This window comes from Rosa chinensis, chromosome 2 (assembly GCF_002994745.2).
Source record: "Rosa chinensis cultivar Old Blush chromosome 2, RchiOBHm-V2, whole genome shotgun sequence".
NCBI lineage: Eukaryota > Viridiplantae > Streptophyta > Magnoliopsida > Rosales > Rosaceae > Rosa > Rosa chinensis.
In genome coordinates this window covers 10,643,765-10,664,324 of record NC_037089.1, presented here as the reverse complement: position 1 = coordinate 10,664,324, position 20,560 = coordinate 10,643,765, and the positions used below count along the sequence as shown (strand labels likewise).

At 40.6% G+C, this 20,560-nt stretch overlaps 4 protein-coding genes across 8 annotated transcripts; 3 read left to right on the top strand and 1 right to left on the bottom strand.

Annotated features, from left to right (window-relative positions):
* The first annotated feature begins 42 nt into the window (after positions 1-42).
* Positions 43-3,522, top strand: LOC112187176 (serine/arginine-rich splicing factor SR45a). 2 transcript variants are annotated; one of them, XM_024325854.2, is made up of 8 exons: positions 43-176; positions 280-299; positions 1,026-1,154; positions 1,811-1,834; positions 1,990-2,089; positions 2,237-2,386; positions 2,950-3,019; positions 3,117-3,522. In XM_024325854.2, exons 1-8 carry the CDS (start codon positions 174-176, stop codon positions 3,335-3,337), a joined length of 717 nt encoding a protein of 238 aa, XP_024181622.1. In that variant the 5' UTR covers positions 43-173; the 3' UTR covers positions 3,338-3,522. The 2 variants fall into 2 exon arrangements, with proteins under 2 accessions (XP_024181622.1, XP_024181623.1); XM_024325855.2 differs by having other exon boundaries at positions 3,114-3,522.
* A 126-nt stretch (positions 3,523-3,648) lies between these two features.
* LOC112187174 (ankyrin repeat domain-containing protein, chloroplastic) lies at positions 3,649-6,257 on the top strand. Of its 2 annotated transcripts, none has more exons than XM_024325850.2 (7): positions 3,649-4,477; positions 4,705-4,781; positions 5,045-5,143; positions 5,239-5,337; positions 5,427-5,525; positions 5,617-5,715; positions 5,912-6,257. In XM_024325850.2, exons 1-7 carry the CDS (start codon positions 3,790-3,792, stop codon positions 6,008-6,010), a joined length of 1,260 nt encoding a protein of 419 aa, XP_024181618.1. In that variant the 5' UTR covers positions 3,649-3,789; the 3' UTR covers positions 6,011-6,257. The 2 variants fall into 2 exon arrangements, with proteins under 2 accessions (XP_024181618.1, XP_024181617.1); XM_024325849.2 differs by having other exon boundaries at positions 5,224-5,337.
* A 378-nt stretch (positions 6,258-6,635) lies between these two features.
* On the top strand, positions 6,636-9,520 carry LOC112187175 (bifunctional nuclease 2). Of its 3 annotated transcripts, none has more exons than XM_024325853.2 (9): positions 6,636-7,088; positions 7,214-7,426; positions 7,518-7,570; positions 7,645-7,701; positions 8,270-8,278; positions 8,426-8,497; positions 8,692-8,801; positions 8,884-8,975; positions 9,134-9,520. In XM_024325853.2, exons 1-9 carry the CDS (start codon positions 6,821-6,823, stop codon positions 9,184-9,186), a joined length of 927 nt encoding a protein of 308 aa, XP_024181621.1. In that variant the 5' UTR covers positions 6,636-6,820; the 3' UTR covers positions 9,187-9,520. The 3 variants fall into 3 exon arrangements, with proteins under 3 accessions (XP_024181621.1, XP_024181619.1, XP_024181620.1); XM_024325851.2 differs by having other exon boundaries at positions 8,270-8,344; XM_024325852.2 differs by having other exon boundaries at positions 6,637-7,088; positions 8,270-8,335.
* A 7,138-nt stretch (positions 9,521-16,658) lies between these two features.
* Positions 16,659-19,500, bottom strand: LOC112187173 (ammonium transporter 2 member 3). The gene is made up of 4 exons (XM_040513252.1): positions 19,469-19,500; positions 17,912-18,464; positions 17,448-17,733; positions 16,659-17,176 (listed from the first exon to the last, which is right to left on the bottom strand). The coding sequence occupies exons 1-4, from the start codon at positions 19,498-19,500 to the stop codon at positions 16,659-16,661; spliced, it is 1,389 nt and encodes a 462-aa protein (XP_040369186.1).
* Between the last annotated feature and the right edge of the window lie 1,060 nt (positions 19,501-20,560).

Below are 20,560 nucleotides of genomic sequence, written 5' to 3'. Positions count from 1 at the left end.
TGACCGCAGAGGATCGCACCTCTGCGAAATATATAAACTTGGTACTCTCTTTGTATCTGCGTAGACAGAAAGGTTTGAAGAGCAGCTTCGCCTTTGAGGAAAGCTCATTGACCCCTCAAACCCTAATTCCTCGATTTTTTGCGCTAGGGTTCTTCCACCTTTGCCCCCTCAAAATGGTAATCTTTCTACTCAAATTTCCGTCTCCTATTTTCATGATTCATCAAATTTCAAATAGTTTAATGCGTTTTTTTTTTTTTTTTTTGTTTCTTTTACATGTAGGCGGATTCTCCTCGCAGAAGGTAAAGAGCCCTAGAATTCCTGTAGCTACTGTTCCAGTTTCTTGGTTCGAATTTGAAATTATTCTGCAATTGGTTGAATAGTTTTCCGATTTGCGTGTTATGGTGTTGGAGTTATCGGAAGATTCCGTCCTTCTTTTCAAAATGATGCATTAGAGCCCTTATAGCTTCTGTTGTTTCAAGATTTTGGTTATACGTGTTGTTTAGTTTTCGAGGGACATTTGATGAATCTAGATTGCATGCATGTATATATGTATTTGAAAGGTGGCTAGATTTAATTGCAGAAGAAGTAATGTGGTTGTGCTGATCAGTGTTACTGTTCTCATGTGCCATAGTCCCATGGAATCTATTTTTATAGGCAATCTGAAGGTTTAATTGCGATTGAGATGAGGATAGGTTTGGTGTTAGTGTTCATGATTGAGAGGTTTTTTTTGTTTTTTTGTTTTTTTTTTCCCTTCTTATAAGTGTGGATTGTATGAATCTGGGGAGTCGCGGTGGTATATTTTGTGTTCATATTGTACAATTTAGTTAATCTGTAATGATGGACATGGTTTTCTTTCTTTGCTCCCACACTTGTGGCATTGAATCTGGTTAAAAAGCAGGTTTGGGTGTATTGTGAGCATTTTTTATCCACTATACAAAAATGAGTTCAAATCAGATTTTTGGTTCTTAGATCTTGTTCATTTTATGTTTCTAACAAGTTTTATGCTATACATGTGGTTAAATCAGGTATTCACGATCCCCTTCTCCATGGAGAGCTCAGTCCAGATCCAGATCCAGGTCCAGGTCTATGTCCAGGCCTAGGTCAAGATCAAGATCCTGGTCTAGGCCGAGGCACAGGTCTAGAAGTCGTGGCAGGTTGGTGCTCATGTTTATGCATAAATCAGCTTTTCAGTTTCCATTTTGATTATGATGAGTGTTTTTAATGGCGAAATCATGGATGCATTGATATGAAGGAGGAATCTGTGGGAGTTTTTTTTTTTTTCCTTGTGAGAGCAATATAAGTGGCTCACCCTTGACTTCTCATTACTTAAGAGTTCCCCTGGTACCGGTACAATCTGTTTTGGTTAACTGGTCAAGATACGTGTGCTGAATCTGGTAGGAATCGGCACCAATAGCAGGGGAAGAAGTGCAAGGAATAAACCTTTTCCTATCCTAGCATGTTATGCTCTCTATTTAGGCTAATTGACCAGCGCTATCCAAACAACATAGATTGGCTTGGTATTAGAAAAGTAAATTAAAAGTCCAGTCAGAAGTTCCTTTTCCTGTTGTAAGCCTGAAAAGCCCTAACAAACCTTTGGCATCTTCAACACCTATAACAACTCAGTAACTCTAAAGGTGCATCTCAGTAGCTTTTCTATATTTTTATGTATTCTGTATGCATTGGCTCCCGATTGGAGAAGGTTTATGTCTTGCATACTTTACTCCGTCTCCGAAGTTGCTGTAGCCTACACTATCTCTTCTTTGATACATGACTGGTTGTCTAATAAAATGGTTGGTACTCTATGGTGCAGGTCAAGATCCAGAAGTCGTGGAAGGTTGGTGTAATTCTGGTGGTTCTGTTTGATAGTATATCTGCTCTTTAGAACCGACAGTAGTCAAACTCAACTTTTTTTTTTTTTTCAGCGACTGGTTTTTTACTGTGCTTATCACAGGTGTGTCGTTCTCATAAAGTTGTGCTTTTATGTGGCAGGGATGCTGTTGTAAATCCTGGAAATACACTCTATGTGACTGGCCTATCTCAAAGGGTCTCTGAAAAGGACGTTGAAAGGCACTTTTCAAAGGAGGGAAAGGTGCTTTATTTTATCTATGTTTTATATGTTTTTCTTTCCTGGTTCTGCTTCTCATGTTATATATGCTTTGCTTTGCACTTTCATGGTATCTGCATTTCAAAGTTCACTTTGCAATTATGCTTTTGCTTTCCACCCCTCCCTCTTCAGGTAGCTTCATGTTTTCTTGTTGTTGAACCTCGTTCGCGAATTTCCCGTGGTTTTGCCTTCGTTACAATGGATTCTAATGAAGATGCGGAACGGTGCATTAAACATCTCAACCAGTCAGTTCTGGAAGGGCGATACATAACTGTGGAAAGGGTAATTTGATATTTAGTACAGTGGTGAACTCTGTACCATTTATGTTTCTTTTCTTTTTTCTTGACTTGGAGGTTTTCTGGTTCTATTCAGATTGCGTCAGCTATGTTGGCAGCAATCAAAGATGAGGAGTTTATCCCTCTCAACTTTAGTGAAACAGCTTGATCAATGCCAAGCTTAAACAGCTTTTCAAATCCGCCTGATCAACTAAACATAGCAACTATATTCCAACAACTATACAACTTCAGCATTCACTTTCAACTTTCATCTCAACTAATCAACGGACATTACCAACAACTTTCTAATCAAGCCTTTATGGTATTTTATAACCGGCATTCATTTTATGGACACTAGTTGTATGTGCCTAGATATCATGTGTTTAATTACATATTTCCACTTGATTTAAATTTTTGTATCTGAGTTATCCTTTCCACTTGATTTAGATTTTTATGGATAAGTATTCTTTTGGTGTAATATTTGTCTCCTATATTTGGTTCCTACTTTATGTTTTGATTCATTGAGATGCAATAATGGAATTTTAAGATATGAAGATTGATTGTTTTCAGTCCCGGAGGAAGCGACCAAGGACTCCGACACCTGGGCATTATCTCGGATTGAAAAATACTAGGGACTATGGTATGTTTGATATTCCTTTTCAGTTCTATATCAACATTGAGTTGTCTGTCTGATTTATTTGCCTGTATCTCATTCTTTTTCTCTGCATTGGTAGAAGCCCGTGGTGACCGTGACCGTGACCGTGATCGTGGGAGGTACCGTGGGGGCTCGGGTCGAGATGACTATGGATATAGGAGGTCTCCTAGACGCTCACCCTACAGAGGTGGTCGTGATTATTCTCCTAGGGGCTCAACTTATGGTGGTGGAAGATCAAGAAGGGAGAGGTCTTATTCACCCTATGGCAGTCCAGAAAGGAAATACACTCGTGGCTCTAGATGAAGGTTATATATGGCCTTATAGGTTTAGGTATTTCCTGTTTGAGAAAGTGATAAACTTGGGGTAATATTGTGGAGATGTAATGATCTGTGATTTGGAGTCGGATTTTCCTCGCCTTCTTTTTAAACTTGTAGGAGTTCTTGTTCTTGACCTTCAAAGTATTGGGATTGATTTAATAGTTTGATATACGTGTCTTTGGGTTGAATATTTGTCTCCCCTGTTTCTACTCTGTTTCGTTTGAAGCAGATTCTGCAACGCATGAACGAAAGAAAGACTCTTGATTTTACTGAAACTTGACAGTAGAAGGTTACTGTTCAGGGTCTAGGGATTATGTAGGCCCAAATAAGCCTAAAAATGGTATGGGCCTAGCCCAACCACCAATATAACCCAATCCAAAACTTCTTCAATTTCAGGAAGGGCTCAGGCTTCAGCTGAGAGCCACTGCAGAAAAAACCATGTCACTCTCTTCAGCTCTAAACCCCCAAACCTCCAAGCTCTTCTCTCTCCTCCCCACCCCATCTCTCTCTTTCACACCCCACAAGCTCTCGCCACCCACCACCCTGAAATTCTCATCCAAACTCCACACCCTCTCACCCTCCTTCAACTCCTCTCACTCCACCTTGGAAGAAGACCACGTCATCGGCGACTGCGTCGTCTTCGAAGAGGGCGTGTTCGACGACCCGTATCTTCAAAACGACACCGAAATCGAACACTTCAACCCGGAAAAGCCGAGGCCCAGAAAACGCGTTGAAATTGAGACCGAGAATTTGGTGCCGGAGAAATGGAAGGAGGTGCAGGCCACAGTGAACATAACAAAGAAAGAGAGGAGGAAGATTGCGCAGGAGTTGGAGTTCGGTTCGAGGGTCGAGAAGAACAAGAGGGGGTTGGAGCCCATAAGGAATTTGAATTTGGAGGAGTACAAGGCGTATAGAGAGGCCAAGTTGAACCAGCTGAAGCCACTGGTTTTGGATAGGCCTGGGAAGTTTAAGGAGGAGGATGAAGAGTGTGAAGGTGGTGATGGGTTTGTGAGTGACAGAGTGGCGCCTAAGAATCCCAGGTGGGCTGTTTATGGGAAGGGTTTGGAGGATGTTACTGAGTTTTTTAACAGTGGGCATTATGAGCCTGGTGTGAAGAAATCTGAAGGTAATTGAGGAGCATGCCAATTTGGGTGTTGTGTATGAAGTGAATGTGGGTTTGGAGAAGTATTGAACTTTTGATAGAGGGTTTAGCATTAAGTGTGACAAAGTAGTGAACTTTTTATCTAAGGCTTAGATATGGATAACTTTCTAGGTTGAGCTTGAATTTTTGTGTTTTTGGTTTTGTTTAGTGGATGTGGTCTGTGATATATTCTTTATCGGTTGGATGAATAGGACCCCGGCCTTTGTTTACGAAAGAGGAAAAGCTGATGCTGAATAGGCGAAAACCTGATATAGCTGCTGCCACTTCTGTAAGTATCACATCTGTTATTGAAAAGTGACTTCTGGGATTATGCATGGATTGTTTTCATTTTTGTCTTTAGAAAATTGTTCCCTGCATGACGATAAGTCTGTAAATTGATTGGTAGCTGATGCTTACTGTCTTCCTGGATTGAGTTTTCGAACTGAAAGCTGCAGCTTCAGTTGCTGTGCCGTTATCTCAATCTGCAGGGAGACTAATGTCTCCTAACATAAGCACATTTTTCTATTTCTAACTTGATGAACTCTTTTCCAGAGTAAATGGCTTCCCCTTCACACTCTTGCCGCATCAGGAGAATATTACCTTATGGACGCTTTATTGAAACATGAAGCTGATATCAATGCTGTGGATAAGGTATATAAATGACTACATGTTCCATTGGATTGTTAACTGCTGAAGAGTTTCTTGCCTTATCATATATGATTTGAGCTTAGTTCAATGTTTTTCAGGATGATTGGACTGTTCTTCACAAAGCAATTATTGGTAAAAACCAGGCCATTACAAACTATCTTCTCAGAGAATCGGCTAATCCATTTGTTCGTGATAAAGTGAGTAGAAGTTTATGTAGGTATATCTATTGATCCAGTTTGCTATTGTAGTGGCCCTTGCTCTAATAGAAGTTTTATGTTGAATGCAGGATGGCGCTACCTTGATGCATTATGCTGTCCGGACAGCTTCAAGTCAAGCAATTAAGATTCTTCTGTTATACAACGTTGATATAAACCTTCAGGACAATGTATGGATTAAATTTTTCCATTCCTGAAAACACTTTCTAATGCAATTTCAATGAGTCAGAACTAAACAGAGCTCTTCTTTTCACTTTATAGGATGGGTGGACGCCCTTACATCTAGCTGTTCAAGGCCGAAGAACAGATGTAGTGAGGCTTTTGTTGATTAAAGGCGCGGATAAGACATTGAAAAACAAGGTAACTATGTACTGATTGTTGTAGCTTGGTCTGCACTCTGCACAGCTTGAATGCTTGAAAAGTAAGAAGCATCGTCTTGCTGTTCGAGTCTAAAACCCAATTGACTTTCTAGTACAAGCTTCTCATTGCCTTGATGTGCTGCGAGAGAATTGCTAATGTTATGATGATTGATTGCAAACTCATCTATTTGTTTCAGGATGGATTGACCCCTCTTGAGCTTTGCCTCTATTCTGGCCGAGACACGAGGACTTACGAGCTGATTAAGCTATTGAAGCTTCTTCCCAAAACCCGTTAATGGGTTAAATGTTCTGGTGACAAACCCCACCTCTACAGTGTTTCAGCTACCAAAGTGGTTTTGGGGGGCACAAGCTATGGTTTGATCTTCAATAGCTTTTAGTTGAAAGTCTCAGCGGATGCAGGTACAACTGCAAATCAAATTGAGGGGATCCCCAATATCAAAGTCAAGTCAATGACTTTGTTACTTGTAATTCTTTGTAATTATGAAATCATTTGACTTGAGAATTGCAATTATTTACCTTTTTTTTTTTTTTGGTTACAAAATCTCATGTTTCGTGAAGGCTGATCGACCTTTCCACTATGACAAAGTAACCATTTTCTCAAACTCACTACTCCATCAAGCGCAATCGTAAGTTAGAACTAATTACCATGAGCAGTTGGAACCAAAAGAATGAGAAACACTAGCAATTTTCTATGTTAGTCATCTCCTTTTATGGTATGGTATTGTGATGATAATTTTTCGATTATAATACCACGTTACAAGATGATGAACGTAGTAACAAGTACATATATTAAAAGATGCACCAAACATGGTGCCAATCACACATGGTTTCAACTCACTTTCAAAGTTTCAAGTCTAAATAAATAGAAGGGGCTTTCATTTTATTTTTCCTTTAATCTACGAAATCACGAACCTCGAGGGGGATTAGAACAGTGTTTAACTCTTAAAATATCTTGATAATTATTTGATCGACGGATTTAACAGGACGGGACACATAAGCAAAAGGCAAGGATGGCATCATCTTCTTTATCAAATCGATAAACCCAAAGCAAACAAACAAAGCGCCATCCGATCTCTCCTATTTTGATGATGCTCGGAGCTGCCCAATTCTCCGTCGCCGATCATCGCTCGAATGCCGTTATTCCGATCCCAAATACTCGGCCAGCTGTTTCTTCTTCTTCCTCTTCTCCTCACACCTCCGATTTCGTCGTCGTTCGGTTAGGTTTCAGACTCAAACGCCGCCACCGTGGACTCAAATCGATCCGCATTACCTGCAACTCTTCCCCTCACGACGGATCCCTTAATTCCGATCATCAAAACTACGAGTATATCCAAGCTTCCCTCTTGCTTTCAGGTCCACAATTTCTCACTTTTAAATCAAAAGTTATAATCTAAGAAAATGTAACAGAGTATTTTACTTTGATTGAGCTTCCGAGTTTTCTGTGCGTTTTCATTTCTCAAGTTATTTGATTAGTGCAGAAACCATATCTCACTACCGTATGCAAAAGAGAGGATTTCAAGAAGAGACGAATTGGAATTCCTCTGGTAAATTGCGGCCATTTTCGGTCCGAGCCACCCGCCCCCGGAATGTTTTGGACACACTAGACAGGAACTTTCTCCACCGTTTCCAAAGTCCTACCATTTTCCTCAAGATTTCGTGTGACGGAGACTTTTTGCTTCCAATTGTTGTAGGTATAATGGAAATTGTATGTATACGTATAAATACAATTTGAACCGTCACATCCTCTACTTGTTGTTGATTGTATTTATATGAATTTTTCAGGCGAACTTGCGATAGAGAATCTCATAAATAGCCACTGGGGAGATGAATTTGGGGTAACTGTCTAAGCTTTTTTACTGCATTATTCTTACTGGAATTTATATTGATCCCAATATTTGTCTTCCTGCAGGATTCCCCAGACCAGTTTCAGTTTGTGAAAAATCTTGTCGAAAAACTTGACCATCAAGTATGGAGCTAAATTTTCTCTGCATTAAGTACATTCTGATAGCTTGTGGTATTAGAAATTTTCTGGTTAAGCTACTTGTTTATACTTGGTGGATGACTATATGAGTACTAATAACAAGGTTCAGAGAAGTGAATGGTGAGAAGACAATTTTTTTTTTTTAACTTAAGAAGACAGTCAAAGAGTTTCAGTCCAAATGGGCAGCATTGCGTCTTACTTGTGCTGAATTAATTTCTGAAGTTGAGAGTGGGGTGCAAGCCGTGAGGTCCTATTTGGATTTTGGATGGAGTAATTTCAAATATAGAAATTTGGTTAACACTATAAGGTTAAATGTTTCTTGAGACTGTTACTATTTATATATTTTAAGATTTGAAATAGAAGAAGAATTTCAAATGATCCTTGCAGATAGTTATTTTTAATGTCTTTTATAATGTTTGTACTTCGTAGTTTATTTTTATTTTTTTTACCAAGTAACGCTTGTTGTCAAATGTAAATCCTTGTTTTAAACTCACTCTGTCTAAGCGGAGCCTTAGATTCTTCTCTTATTCTTTTTGCCACTTCTTCATTGCAGGTGAATATGGTGAGAATTACAGAAAGAGTGCTGAATACTTACTTTGCCAGATTATATTTTAGCAAGGTGGTGGTGGTAAAATTTGTATGAGTTATGTCTTGATATTTTTTCAGAAACTGAGCAATTTTATGACATCAAGGTTCCTATTGTCTGCAGCCAGGCAAAAGTGACATTCTTAGTGTGGATGCACGTCCATCAGATGCCATAAATGTTGCATATAGATGCAAGGTATGTGTGTCTTTCTCGCCTTCTCAGCACAAGTTGCTCATAAACTTAATTTGCATGCATGTTCTTGCTTTCTCATGTGTAAGTAAGAAACTGTTACCTCCCTGCTGTGTTGAGACTCACAAGATTTAATACCGTATATGCAAGAATGTTTATTTGAACTGCTTTGACATTTGAGTGACAATTACTATTTGCAGGCACCCATATATGTAAATAAACAGATTGTTTTAAAAGATGCTGTAAGACTCAGTTATGGGATGGGCAGAATGCGTGATATGAAGTCTACTTACGATGTCTCTCTTGATAGGTATTGAGTTGGTACTTTGGGGGCCTCAGTTTTGGTTCGTCAGTCTCTCCCTTGCGCTAATCATTTGTTATATTCTTTGCAGTGCTGCAGATGGTCCCAATTTTTTAGCTCAAGAACTTGTTTTGGTGAAGAAGATCGAATTAGCTATCAAAGAGGAAAGATATAAGGATGCAGGTACTTTATTAGGCTTGATCCACTGCTTTTTTTAACTGTCGAATTTTGTACATGTAACTACCAAGTCAGGTTACTCGTCCTTTCATAAATTTGCTTCAGATTATCAATATGCTTTTATATTGATTGGATAGTTTACAAGTTATTGCTGGTTCCTGCAGCCATGTGGAGAGACGAACTAGTCAAACTTCGCAAGTTAAGTCAAGGGCATTAAGGTTAATCTGCTTCTAATAAGTTGCTGCTTTCATGCATACACTTGAGGATGTACTGCTAGGGGAGAGTACCTGTTACACCTTCTCGCCTTCTAAACTTTTGGTATAGCATTTCAGTAGAAACGTTATAGTGTAAGGACCATCATTCTTGGATTATTCAGGAACTTAAGATATTGAGTGTACAGTTCCGTAGTATATAGATCCCCAAGTATTTATATGTAAATTCACATATTCAGAAAATCTCCAAACCAGAAAGAAGTCAGTTTCTTTGGAATTGCACGTCCATAGTTTGTAAATTTTAGCAAAATGTTGAATGAGAAAGAACGATTTGTGCTACCTCATTGTCTTGCTGTTTCTTCGATATTCCTTGCAGTTATGCAAGGTTGCTTTTACTGATATTTGGGCTGAGATTTGCATTCATTACCATTCTAAGGCTGTGTTTATTTGAATCCTTGATGACTAAGCTCTGGACTATGAACTCAAACTCAGTGTAAGATGTATGTGAACTTCTATCACACAACTCATAGGACTTGAAAGCAAACCTTTTTGGGAGAAACATATTTGCTAACCACTAGGGTATCTCCAATGATGAAAAATTACATATTGTTTAAGTATAATGTATTTGAGAGAGATTGATAAGAGAGATGTGTTCTTATTATTGAGAATAGGAGCCCTATATATAGGGATTACAAAGTGCTAGTTCTAATGTTACAAGGAATACCAATCCGTGTAGGATTGGGAAATCTAGAACCTTCTCTCCTATTGCTACTCCTAGTTTGATAAGGCACACTAAATCGATATTCCTTCAACACTCCCCCTTGTGCCGCTTCAAACTTGGTGGTGACGCTTCATCCGTTGCCTCGTTAAAAACCTTGCCAGGTAACAAAAACCCTGTGGGATAAAAATAACCCTGGTCGAAGGACAAAAAGAGCACAACACGTCCTTCACTCTTCGAGATCGAACATGTAGACATCATAACTCCCCCTGATGTCGATATCTCCCCCTGATTGCTATAATCGTGGGAGTTCGGATAACTTTCTCAATCCGATGCTCTTCACATGTTTCTCGAAGGTGGATTTAGGTAACGACTTAGTGAATAAGTCCGCTACATTATCCTCTGATCGGATTTGATTCACTTCAATCTTTAGAAGTGATTGTTGTTGCTGATTATAAAAGAACTTAGGCGATATATGCTTGGTGTTGTCGCCCTTGATGAAACCTAACTTCATTCGTTCAATACAAGCTGCATTATCCTCATAAATGCATGTAGGTTCATTTGTGGTAGACTTCAAACCACAACTTCCTTGAATGTGTCGAATTACGGACCTTAGCCATACACATTCACGTACAGCTTCATGTAGAGCAATAATCTCTGCATGATTTGAGGAAGTAGCAACAAGGGTCTGTTTTGTAGACCTCCAAGATATCGCAGTGCTTCCCATGGTAAAGACATAACCAGTTTGGGAGCGACCTTTGTGAGGGTCAGAGAGGTACCCTGCATCAGCAAAACCCATCAAGACATCATTGTCGTTTTGATGGAGGGAGATAGGGGAACGCCGGCCACCATGGGAGGTGGCGGCGCCGGCGGCGGCAACATGGCTGGCGGCCATTCCATGGACGGGGGCGTTTTGCCTTTTGGGGTCCAATCCCAATTTTCCGTCATTCCTTTTCTCTCTGTAGGGATAGAATAGGCCCATATCAATCGTACCTCTTAGGTATCGAAAGATTGTCTTTATACCAATCCAATGGCGGCGTGTTGGCGCAGAGCTATGTCGAGCTAACAAGTTCACTGCGAATGAGATATCCGGTCTTGTGCATTGAGCTAAGTACAATAATGCGCCTATTGCACTCAAATAGGGCACCTCGGCCTCTAATGGTTCTTCGTCCTCATCCCTTGGACGAAACGGATCTTTTCCGGGCTCAAGACTACGGCCGATCATGGGAGTACTCGTAGGCTTTGCTTTATCTTTATTAAAGCGCCTTAGGATTTTCTGAGTATATGCAGACTGATGGATCAAGATTCCATCACTACGGTGCTCGAGTTCTAAACCGAGACAAAACCGTGTTTTCCTAAGATCTTTCATCTCAAATTCGGATTTCAAGTATTTAGCAGTTTCCTTCAACTCATCTAGAGTTCCAATTAGGTTCATGTCATCTACATAAACTGCTACGATTGCAAATCCGGAACTTGTTCTTTTAATGAACACGCATGGGCATATTTCATTGTTAATATATCCCTTCCCAATCAAGTAGTCACTTAGACGGTTATACCACATCCGTCCGGATTGTTTTAATCCATATAGTGAGCGTTTTAACCTTATTGAAAACGCGCTCCGTGGTTTAGAGCCACTTGATTTGGGTAATTGAAGTCCATCTGGAACCTTCATATATATCTCTGAATCTAGATCCCCATAGAGATATGCTGTAACCACATCCATAAGCTGCATGTCAAGTTTTTCGGAAACTACCAAACTGACGAGGTAGCGGAACGTTATAACGTCCATTACGGGAGAATATGTCTCCTCGTAGTCAATTCCAGGGCGTTGTGAGAAACCTTGCGCCACAAGGCGGGTTTTGTATCTAACAACCTCGTTTTTCTCATTACGCTTTCTAACAAAGACCCATTTATGGCCAACAGGCTTTACACTTGGGGGTGTCTGCGTTACAGGCCCAAATACCTGTCTCTTTGTTAGTGAATCCAATTCAACCTGGATTGCATCTTTCCATTTAGGCCAATCCGCTCTTTATTGACATTCTTCAACAGAGCGAGGTTCGATATCATCATATTCTATAATTCCTTTTGCAATATGATATGCAAATGCATCATCAATCGCCATAGAATTTCTATCCATCATCTCATGTACACTAGTGTAATTTATGGAGATCTCTCTATTCTCTGGAGTTGGTTCTGACATTGGAGCGTCCCCCAATGATGTCTCTTGGACATAACCATAATCCGGAATATTCTCATGAGATGGATTATTTACATCGATGATTAATGGATTATTTTGTGCCGAACTCGCTTTCTTTCTTGGGCGAGAATCCATCGAACCTATGGGCCTCCCGCGCTTCTTGGCGGGAGCCGTGGGCCTAGCCACAACGTCACCATCATTGAGAGATGGGACGTTGGCGCCATGCTCATGCATTCTTGAGTTGGCGTCATGTCCTCTACTTTTAGGGACATCAATCCTTCCAGGCACGTTTGCAGCAGGTATGTGTGATCTCGTCACTTTAGCGATATCAGAAAACGCATCAGGCATCGAATCTGCTACGTTCTGAAGATCGAGAATTCTCCACACTTCAATTTCTGACTGTGCGGTTCGGGGATCAAGATGAGACAGAGTGGGGACAGACCACGACAATTCCTGTCGTTCCTGTTGAACATTGATGTTCTTATCTCCCCCTAACGACGGGAAGACTGTCTCATCGAAGTGACAATCCGCAAATCTAGCGGTAAAGAGATCGCCTGTCAAGGGTTCTATGTAGCGGATAATCGTTGGAGAATCATATCCAACATAAAGGCCTAATCGTCTTTGAGGACCCATTTTGGTGCGCTGTGGCGGCGCAATAGGCACATAGACTGCACACCCAAATATGCGTAAGTGTGAGACATCAGGCTCATACCCAGTAACCATCTGGGACGCAGAGAAGGGTTGAGTGGCAGTGGGCCTCAGACGAATAAGCACAGCTGCATGCAATATTGCATAGCCCCAAGCAGAAATAGGGAGATTGGTGCGCATCACCAATGCTCGAGCAACCATTTGTAGTCGTTTAATGGTGGCTTCTGCGAGACCATTTTGGGTATGAACATGAGGAACAGGATATTCAACATCAATCCCAATGGACATGCAATAATCATCAAAAGTCTTTGATGTAAACTCCCCAGCATTGTCTAATCTTATAGACTTAATGGGATGATCAGGGTGGTGAGCCCGTAACTTAATTATTTGTGCTAGGAGTTTAGCAAATGCAGCGTTCCTTGTGGACAATAGCATGACATGTGACCAGCGTGTCGATGCATCAACCAACACCATAAAATATCTAAATGGTCCGCATGGTGGTTGAATAGGTCCACAAATATCACCTTGGATTCTTTGCAAGAATGGTATATTTTCTTTGGTGTCCTTTGCATAGGATGGTCTCGATCCTAACTTTGCTAAAGAGCAGGCGTTGCAGAACGAATGATGGGCTTTGGAAACAACCAATGAGGATTTTGGTTGAGCCATGAAATCACAATGGACCTTAGAAGTAAAAATGGGAGTCAAGGGAGCAGGGGTGGCGTCAAAGCCACCCTTGGGCCGCAGGGGGATGGCGGCGCCGACCGGGGATGGCCGGACTTGAGGGGGAAAGGCGCCGTGAGGCGCAGGTGCTCCTCCTTGATCCAAATTTCGAGTTTTACTTCCTTTCGTTCTGAAAAAGGGATGTCCGTGTGAAGTCTTTAATATACGGATCATCATGTCACGACCTGGGTGTCCCAAACGGTCGTGCCAAAGCCTATACGTGTCGGAATCCCATAAATCATCTCTCATGACATGGTTGGATTCAATGACTCGAATAGTGGTTGCATACAACCCACTAGAGCGACACATAAGTTTCTCTAATACTCGTTTATGTCCGTAGTCATTAGAGGTGATGCAAAGGAACTCTTGTCCATTCTCACAATGCGTTTCCGCATGAAAACCATTGGCTCTTATATCTTTAAAATAATAAAGTTCGAAAAACATGTCTACGACATGAGATAAAATAAATCGATACTTTATTAATAATATCCAATGATGACACCAAAGTTTCGTGACCATAATCTAATCCAATATAAAAATCAAATCGTAGACAAATCGTAGTCACTCTATCCGTTCGGCAATTTCAATTTAGTTGTGACCAGGTAAGGTAAGGCGAGATTTTGGTGGAGCGTTGCTCACTTTTAAAACCGTTTTCTCATATCAAACCTTGCCTAGACATCACAAGTACTCTTGAGTACGCCTAGAGGGAAAGAGTTAATACAATAAGTCATTTTATTGATTTAAGGCATAATTGCCATGACATAATTCTTGGAAAAATAAAAGACTATAAATAAAAATCTGCGGTATTTTGTCTTCATCGCCAGATTTAAAGTCTTTGTGAACTCGAAGTCTTGATCACCATGATGCGACTACCTTCGTAGGTACATTGCAAATTCAGGTCCATTGATCAGACGTTCCATATCAGAAATAGACACCATAAAGAGGATTCTCCCTTGATTGAGGCGCATTGGCGCAATATGCATAGTCCCTAGGACTGGTGGCGTTGGAAAGTGGTGCCCATGGCCAACGTTGGCTCCATGGTTTCCAACCCTATTTCCCTCAAAATCACGCCTCCTACGGTCGTGGGATTGTCGCCTTGAGCGATTACCTTCTTGAGCATTTCGATCGTATGGATCATGACGTCGATGGCGACTTTCTCTAGCCATAGGACGATGCTCTTGATAGCTATCTTGAAGCCTATCAATTTCTCTTTTCACAAGTTCATTGCCATGTCTTTCAGCAGTGGCCATAGCTGCAATAAGCTGTTGGAAACTTGTGATCCGTCTTGCATTTACATGAGTCCGGAATAAGTCAGAGGACCTCATAGCATAGACGGGAAGGTATTGAGGGTTTTCTCAATCAATTGGTCTTCTGTGATTGTTTTTCCACAGAGACGCATCATTGCTTTGATGCTGAGAGCTTCCGAATAAAATTGCATGACAGTGTCAAATTCATAGAAGCGAAGATCGTTCCATTCTACTTCTGTATTCGGAAGGATGGAGTCACGAATATTGCCATATCGTTCGCGAAGCGCTTGCCAAAGCTTTATAGCGCTATCCTCATTTATGAACTCAAACTGGAGGTCACTATCCATGTGACGTTTCATAAAGGCAAGTGCCTTGGAATTATCTTTCTCAGTTTGAGGGTCTGGAGCTGTTTCTATAGGACAAAGCTCTTGGATTGTATGCAATAAATCTTGGGCAGTAAGATGGGTCGCAATGTCAATGGCCCAGTATAAATATCCTTTGCCTGCATAATCCAATGGAACAAAATCGAGTTTGTTCGTGTTTGACATCCCGAGAGATGAAACAGGGACAAGTTAGTTTCAGAGCCAATGCTTCCACGACAACTAAATAATAAGATTTCCGAGCTATGCTACCAAGAAATCGATTTCCAAGAATAATTGGATTAGACCGAAACAGTGATGTTTAAATGGTCAAAATCTATGCTCACGAACGCTCTTAGTCCGTAGCTTACGAACGCTCTTAGTTCGTTAAATCGATGCTTACGGACGCTCTTAGTCCGAAGTCTTACGAACGCTCTTAGTTCGTTAAATTGCGTGAATCCCCACGATTCCGCTTTTCAAGAATCGAACCCACGTTATAAGAAAGGTGGGATGTAGAAGAAGGGAGGTTTTCAAGTCCCCGAGAAAAGAAGAAGTATTTAAAATGCTGAAGGCATGAACTTTATTCTTAAAATACTTACTTGCTTAAATACTTACTTGTTGATTTCGGGTTTTGGATCACGCGCGTGTTGATGCAGGCGTGATGTGGTGTTGAATGCGTGGGGCAGCAGGGGCTGCAGTGATGTTGCAGTAGCAGTAGGTTGCAGCAGGAGAAAGAAGAGCTGCTGAGGTGGGTGTGCTGCAGGGGCAGCAGATATACGGCAGATTCTGTTCTGAACAGCTTGTACCTCGATTGGTGTACAGATCTCAATATGGCTCCGATAAGGCTGAAATTCGGAGGTTAGATGGAAGAGACAGAGACGAACAACTTTGATGAAGAAAGTTTTTCGATCTGAGCTTCCGAACTAGACGTTTCGAGGATTGCAAGAAGACGGATGTGCACAGGAACGGGAAAAAGATGCAGTGGGTGTGCGTTGGCTTGTTTGCGCAGCAGGGATGCTTCGGTGGCAGCAGGCTGGAACGCAGGGCTGCAGGGAGGGGCAGCAGGGGCTGCTGTGCAAGGTTGCAAGCACACGGGTGCTCGGGCTGCAGCGAAGGCTCGGCTAGCTCGGGCTAGGGGCTGATTTGTGAATGAGTTTTGGTTTTCTGTTTTGTGGTTAGAGTCGTGCTGATAACGTGTTTAAGTATAATGTATTTGAGAGAGATTGATAAGAGAGATGTGTTCTTATTATTGAGAATAGGAGCCCTATATATAGGGATTACAAAGTGCTAGTTCTAATGTTACAAGGAATACCAATCCGTGTAGGATTGGGAAATCTAGAACCTTCTCTCCTATTGCTACTCCTAGTTTGATAAGGCACACTAAATCGATATTCCTTCAACACATATCATATCACGTATTCTATGATCCAATTACCGTTCACCATTGTATACAAAATGATCTCAGGAGCTATATTCTTCACCAATATGAACGTGTACTAGAGGTGGGTACAAAATAGCAAGCCAGCAACGAGAGTTGCTGCGTGCTTTCTTTCATTCGTTTCGACTTATTAAATCTCCATTCCGAACTTCATTTCTGCCGTCTACAGATGGAAGGAATCCTTATATGCCTCCTGTATGCTGACGGCCTCTCACCATCACCCCAAATAGCATAGGCTTCTTCTCCATGCACCGCATCATCACCAATGTCAAGATCTTCTTCCTTCATCCTCAGATCAACGATTTTGCTGATGAAAATACAAATCAAGCTCGTCGCAACAACATTCCATACGATAATGAAAAGAGCTCCGAGGATCTGGTACCCCATTTGTTTAAGACCTTTACGTGGATTCCCCTCAAAAATGCAGTACAATAATCCGGGACCATAATGGTCATTTCTGTACATCATTCTCAGAAGGTTCGATTTTGCAAAGAAGCCCGAGAGAAGTCCCCCCAAGACACCGGCCACGGCGTGGGTGTGGAAGACTCCCAGTGTGTCATCTACACTTTGGAAGATAGGTGATCTTTTATGCAATACCATCATGGTGTACCAAGGTATCGAACCAGACGATGCTCCCATTAATATGGCTGCCCATGGCTCCACAATCCCTGCTCATGTATATATTATTTGGTCGGAATGCTGCAAAATTGCTTGTTTTACTTTCTTAAATCAAAACACAAATTCAGAAGATATTGTTTGTTTTATCTCATAGAGGGAACATTGCTCTATAATATATCTCAGACTATCAGTATTACCTCACATTCCAGACATAATGAGTCAACCTATGTAGTGTGCCCGAAGTCCGAACTTATACTCTAACAACATAACATATCAAATTATCGGACAAAAGAACATTTATATATATATTATATTATTTACCTGCACCGGGGGTGATGCAGACAAGGCCAGTGATCATTCCCTGAACCGCGCCAATCACAGAGCTTTTCTTGTACACAATCATATCGAGGGAAACCCAAACCAAAAGGCTGGTAGCAGTGCAGACATGGGTGTTGAGAATGGCCAACGACGCAATCTGATTTGCTGCAAATGGAGAGCCACCATTGAAGCCTGTCCAACCAAGCCATAGAAACCCTGCACCTCCCAACATGTGAATTATGTTGTTTGGTGGAAAGTGTTGCCTATCATGTGATTGCCTTGGTCCTACCTGCATGACCATCACCAAATTACTCGAAAATAAAACTCGATGCTAAAATGACAACGGTAAGTTTTTTTTTTATCGGTACACCTAAGCATATTATGTTGTTAGACTGTTTGACAAGAGAACATTTCCAAATAAAGAAACATTAAGCATAAACTGGTGTTTTGGTGTTCATGTGAATTACCCAATAAGCAGCAATAAAACCAGCTATACCAGAAGAAAGATGAATCACAAATCCGCCAGCATAATCAATGATGTGTTTCTCAAGAAACCCAGCACTTGCCCAAATACTAAAAGCCCCAACTGAGTAAGACAGTGTGAGCCACATTGGTACAAACAACATCCAAGCATAGAAGTTCATCCTCCCAAGCAAAGACCCAGCTAGCAATATCACAGTAATAGCAGCAAAAACAAATTGAAAGTACACATAGTCAGCCTTTGGGACATAATAGCCTGCATATTGGTGCAGGATATTTGGGGTCATGGCAAAACCAGGCCTTCCCACAAATGGGGTGAGCCTAACACCAAATGACATGTTATGAGCCCAAAGCACCCAACACAAGAGCACCGCGGCAAAGGCGTATAGGGCCATGAACGCGGAGTTCACCGCCCATTTCTTCTTGACCATGGAACCATAGAGTATCACGAGCCCCGGAACACTTTGCATGGCTACCATGGTGGTTGCTGTGAGTTGCCATGCATTGTCTGCCTTGTTGAGCCATACTGGTGACGAATCGTCAGATTGAAAATTTATTGGGAGAGGAGAAAATAGGGTATCGGTGTAATTCATTGAGAGTGAAAAGAGAGGAGTTAACTTCTGGGAAATTTTGGAATAGCTTAGCAGGAAGAGCAATATATAAGGTCATGATCTTTGGAGCTGCACTTTGAAATAATCTACGAGTTTTGTTGTACCGCAATAACATTCTTAGCTGGCTAATTGTTGAGATTCATTTTGAAATTTTTTAAAGCAGTGAGCAGGGTACCATTTTGGACATATTGCTGACGTTAACTTGTGGTGCAAATTATCGATCCCATAGATTAGTTGGTTGGTTTTGTTTGGTTTATGTCCTTTTACTTGTAGGCCAAATAAAAATGAGATGCGGATGTATTTATATATCATAAACCACTGAGCTGGGTGACAGAAATGCTAGAGCTACAGATCGAGTTCATTCCTTATATTTGTTCATGAAATAATGAGTGATATGCATATCCAGTCACAAAGGCGAACCTCCATCCTTGCGCAGATCCTTTTCACAAGTATTTAAGTTCAATAATCGGACTCATGCATCGTGTAGGTATCCCTTCAAACATCATATATACAAGTAACTTATGTTGGATCAAAGTAAAACGACGGTGATGGGAAACTAATTAAGTGATCACACACAGCTCTGTCTGGCTGATCTCTAATAGGGAATCATACTTGAAGGTTGTTCAAATTTGAAGACCGAATAATTAAATAAAGGGTCATCAAATCATTTTGTGCTCCTTCTAGCTATCAAATGATTCCAACAAGAGGAATATATGCGTGTGAATACCATGCAGTGGATGCTTATAGTGACAAGAAAGTGAGAATTGGCATACATTGCTTGGAAAAAAAAAAAAAAAACAAAATTGAAAAACACACGCCCATTCTATCAATTACCCAATGAATATTTTAACCATAGACTTGAATATTCATATTCCTTTTGCTTTCTATATATTTTTCTGAGTGATCTGTTTAGCTGGAGTCGGGAAAAGCAATGTCAATATTGTATATTCTCCTTGGACAGACATTAAGATAGCAACCCTATTGGATGCATTCGAGATTCAACTCTGGCTAGAACTCTTATTATATATCTTTCGAGAACATTATAAGAGAGAAAATTTTGTTGGTATAACAGCAAAAGAGTGTATTTCATTTGTTTGATTAATTGATGTAGAACCAATTGTTTGATTAATTGATGTAGAACCAATTGTTATTACCTTCATCCAATTGGCTTGATGAAGATACTAAAAGAGGCTATAGTGCTATACAGAGCTACATATTGGGAATACATTCCCATACTCTAAATTGCTCGATTGACATGCATTGCTCTTAGAACTACGTACGTACTGAAGTTTCAAAATTGAATGTCACACTATTAATTAATCACATGTTTACTTAGAGAGAAGAAATGAAGGTTTGTAGAATTATTTACCCCCTCTACATATCTACATCCGAAGGAAATAATGAATTCACTCACTGATAATCCCTTTATATTAGCAGATGTAGAAGGTTTTATGAATCGGAATAGTACGTACACATTCTTTTCAACTAATTTAGTAAACATGTTATACAAGTGTTTGATATAAATGAGTACAAAATCGAAAGGGATTTCTATCTGTGGTCAAACATGCACTTTTGGTATAAAAAAAAATCCCTAAGAAAAAAAATTATGAAATACAAATCCAGTTCTGCAGGCATATATATGATAACGTACTGATCGACATATATAAACTGTAAATCAGCCTTAGTAACCTCCATATCATCCATGAACACAAAAACTAATCAAGAGAGAAAGAAGAAGAAGATGATGATCGAACCAGAAAATGAATGAAGAATTTCATTAATACTTGCCATATTTGTGCCAACAAAGAAGCATAATCACACACTTCCTAACAATATAGAACCTGGATCTCTTCTCCCTCACATTAATGCTCAAGCATCCACGCCTAGTCGTCTCAGCACACCCACCACAATTACCATTCAGCCCTCCTCCTCTACGCTGCTTCGACGTGCATTGACCCATTTACAAAACTAAAATCGAATCTGAAACGAGAAATGAAAACCAGAAAGAGGAATAGATATGCACAA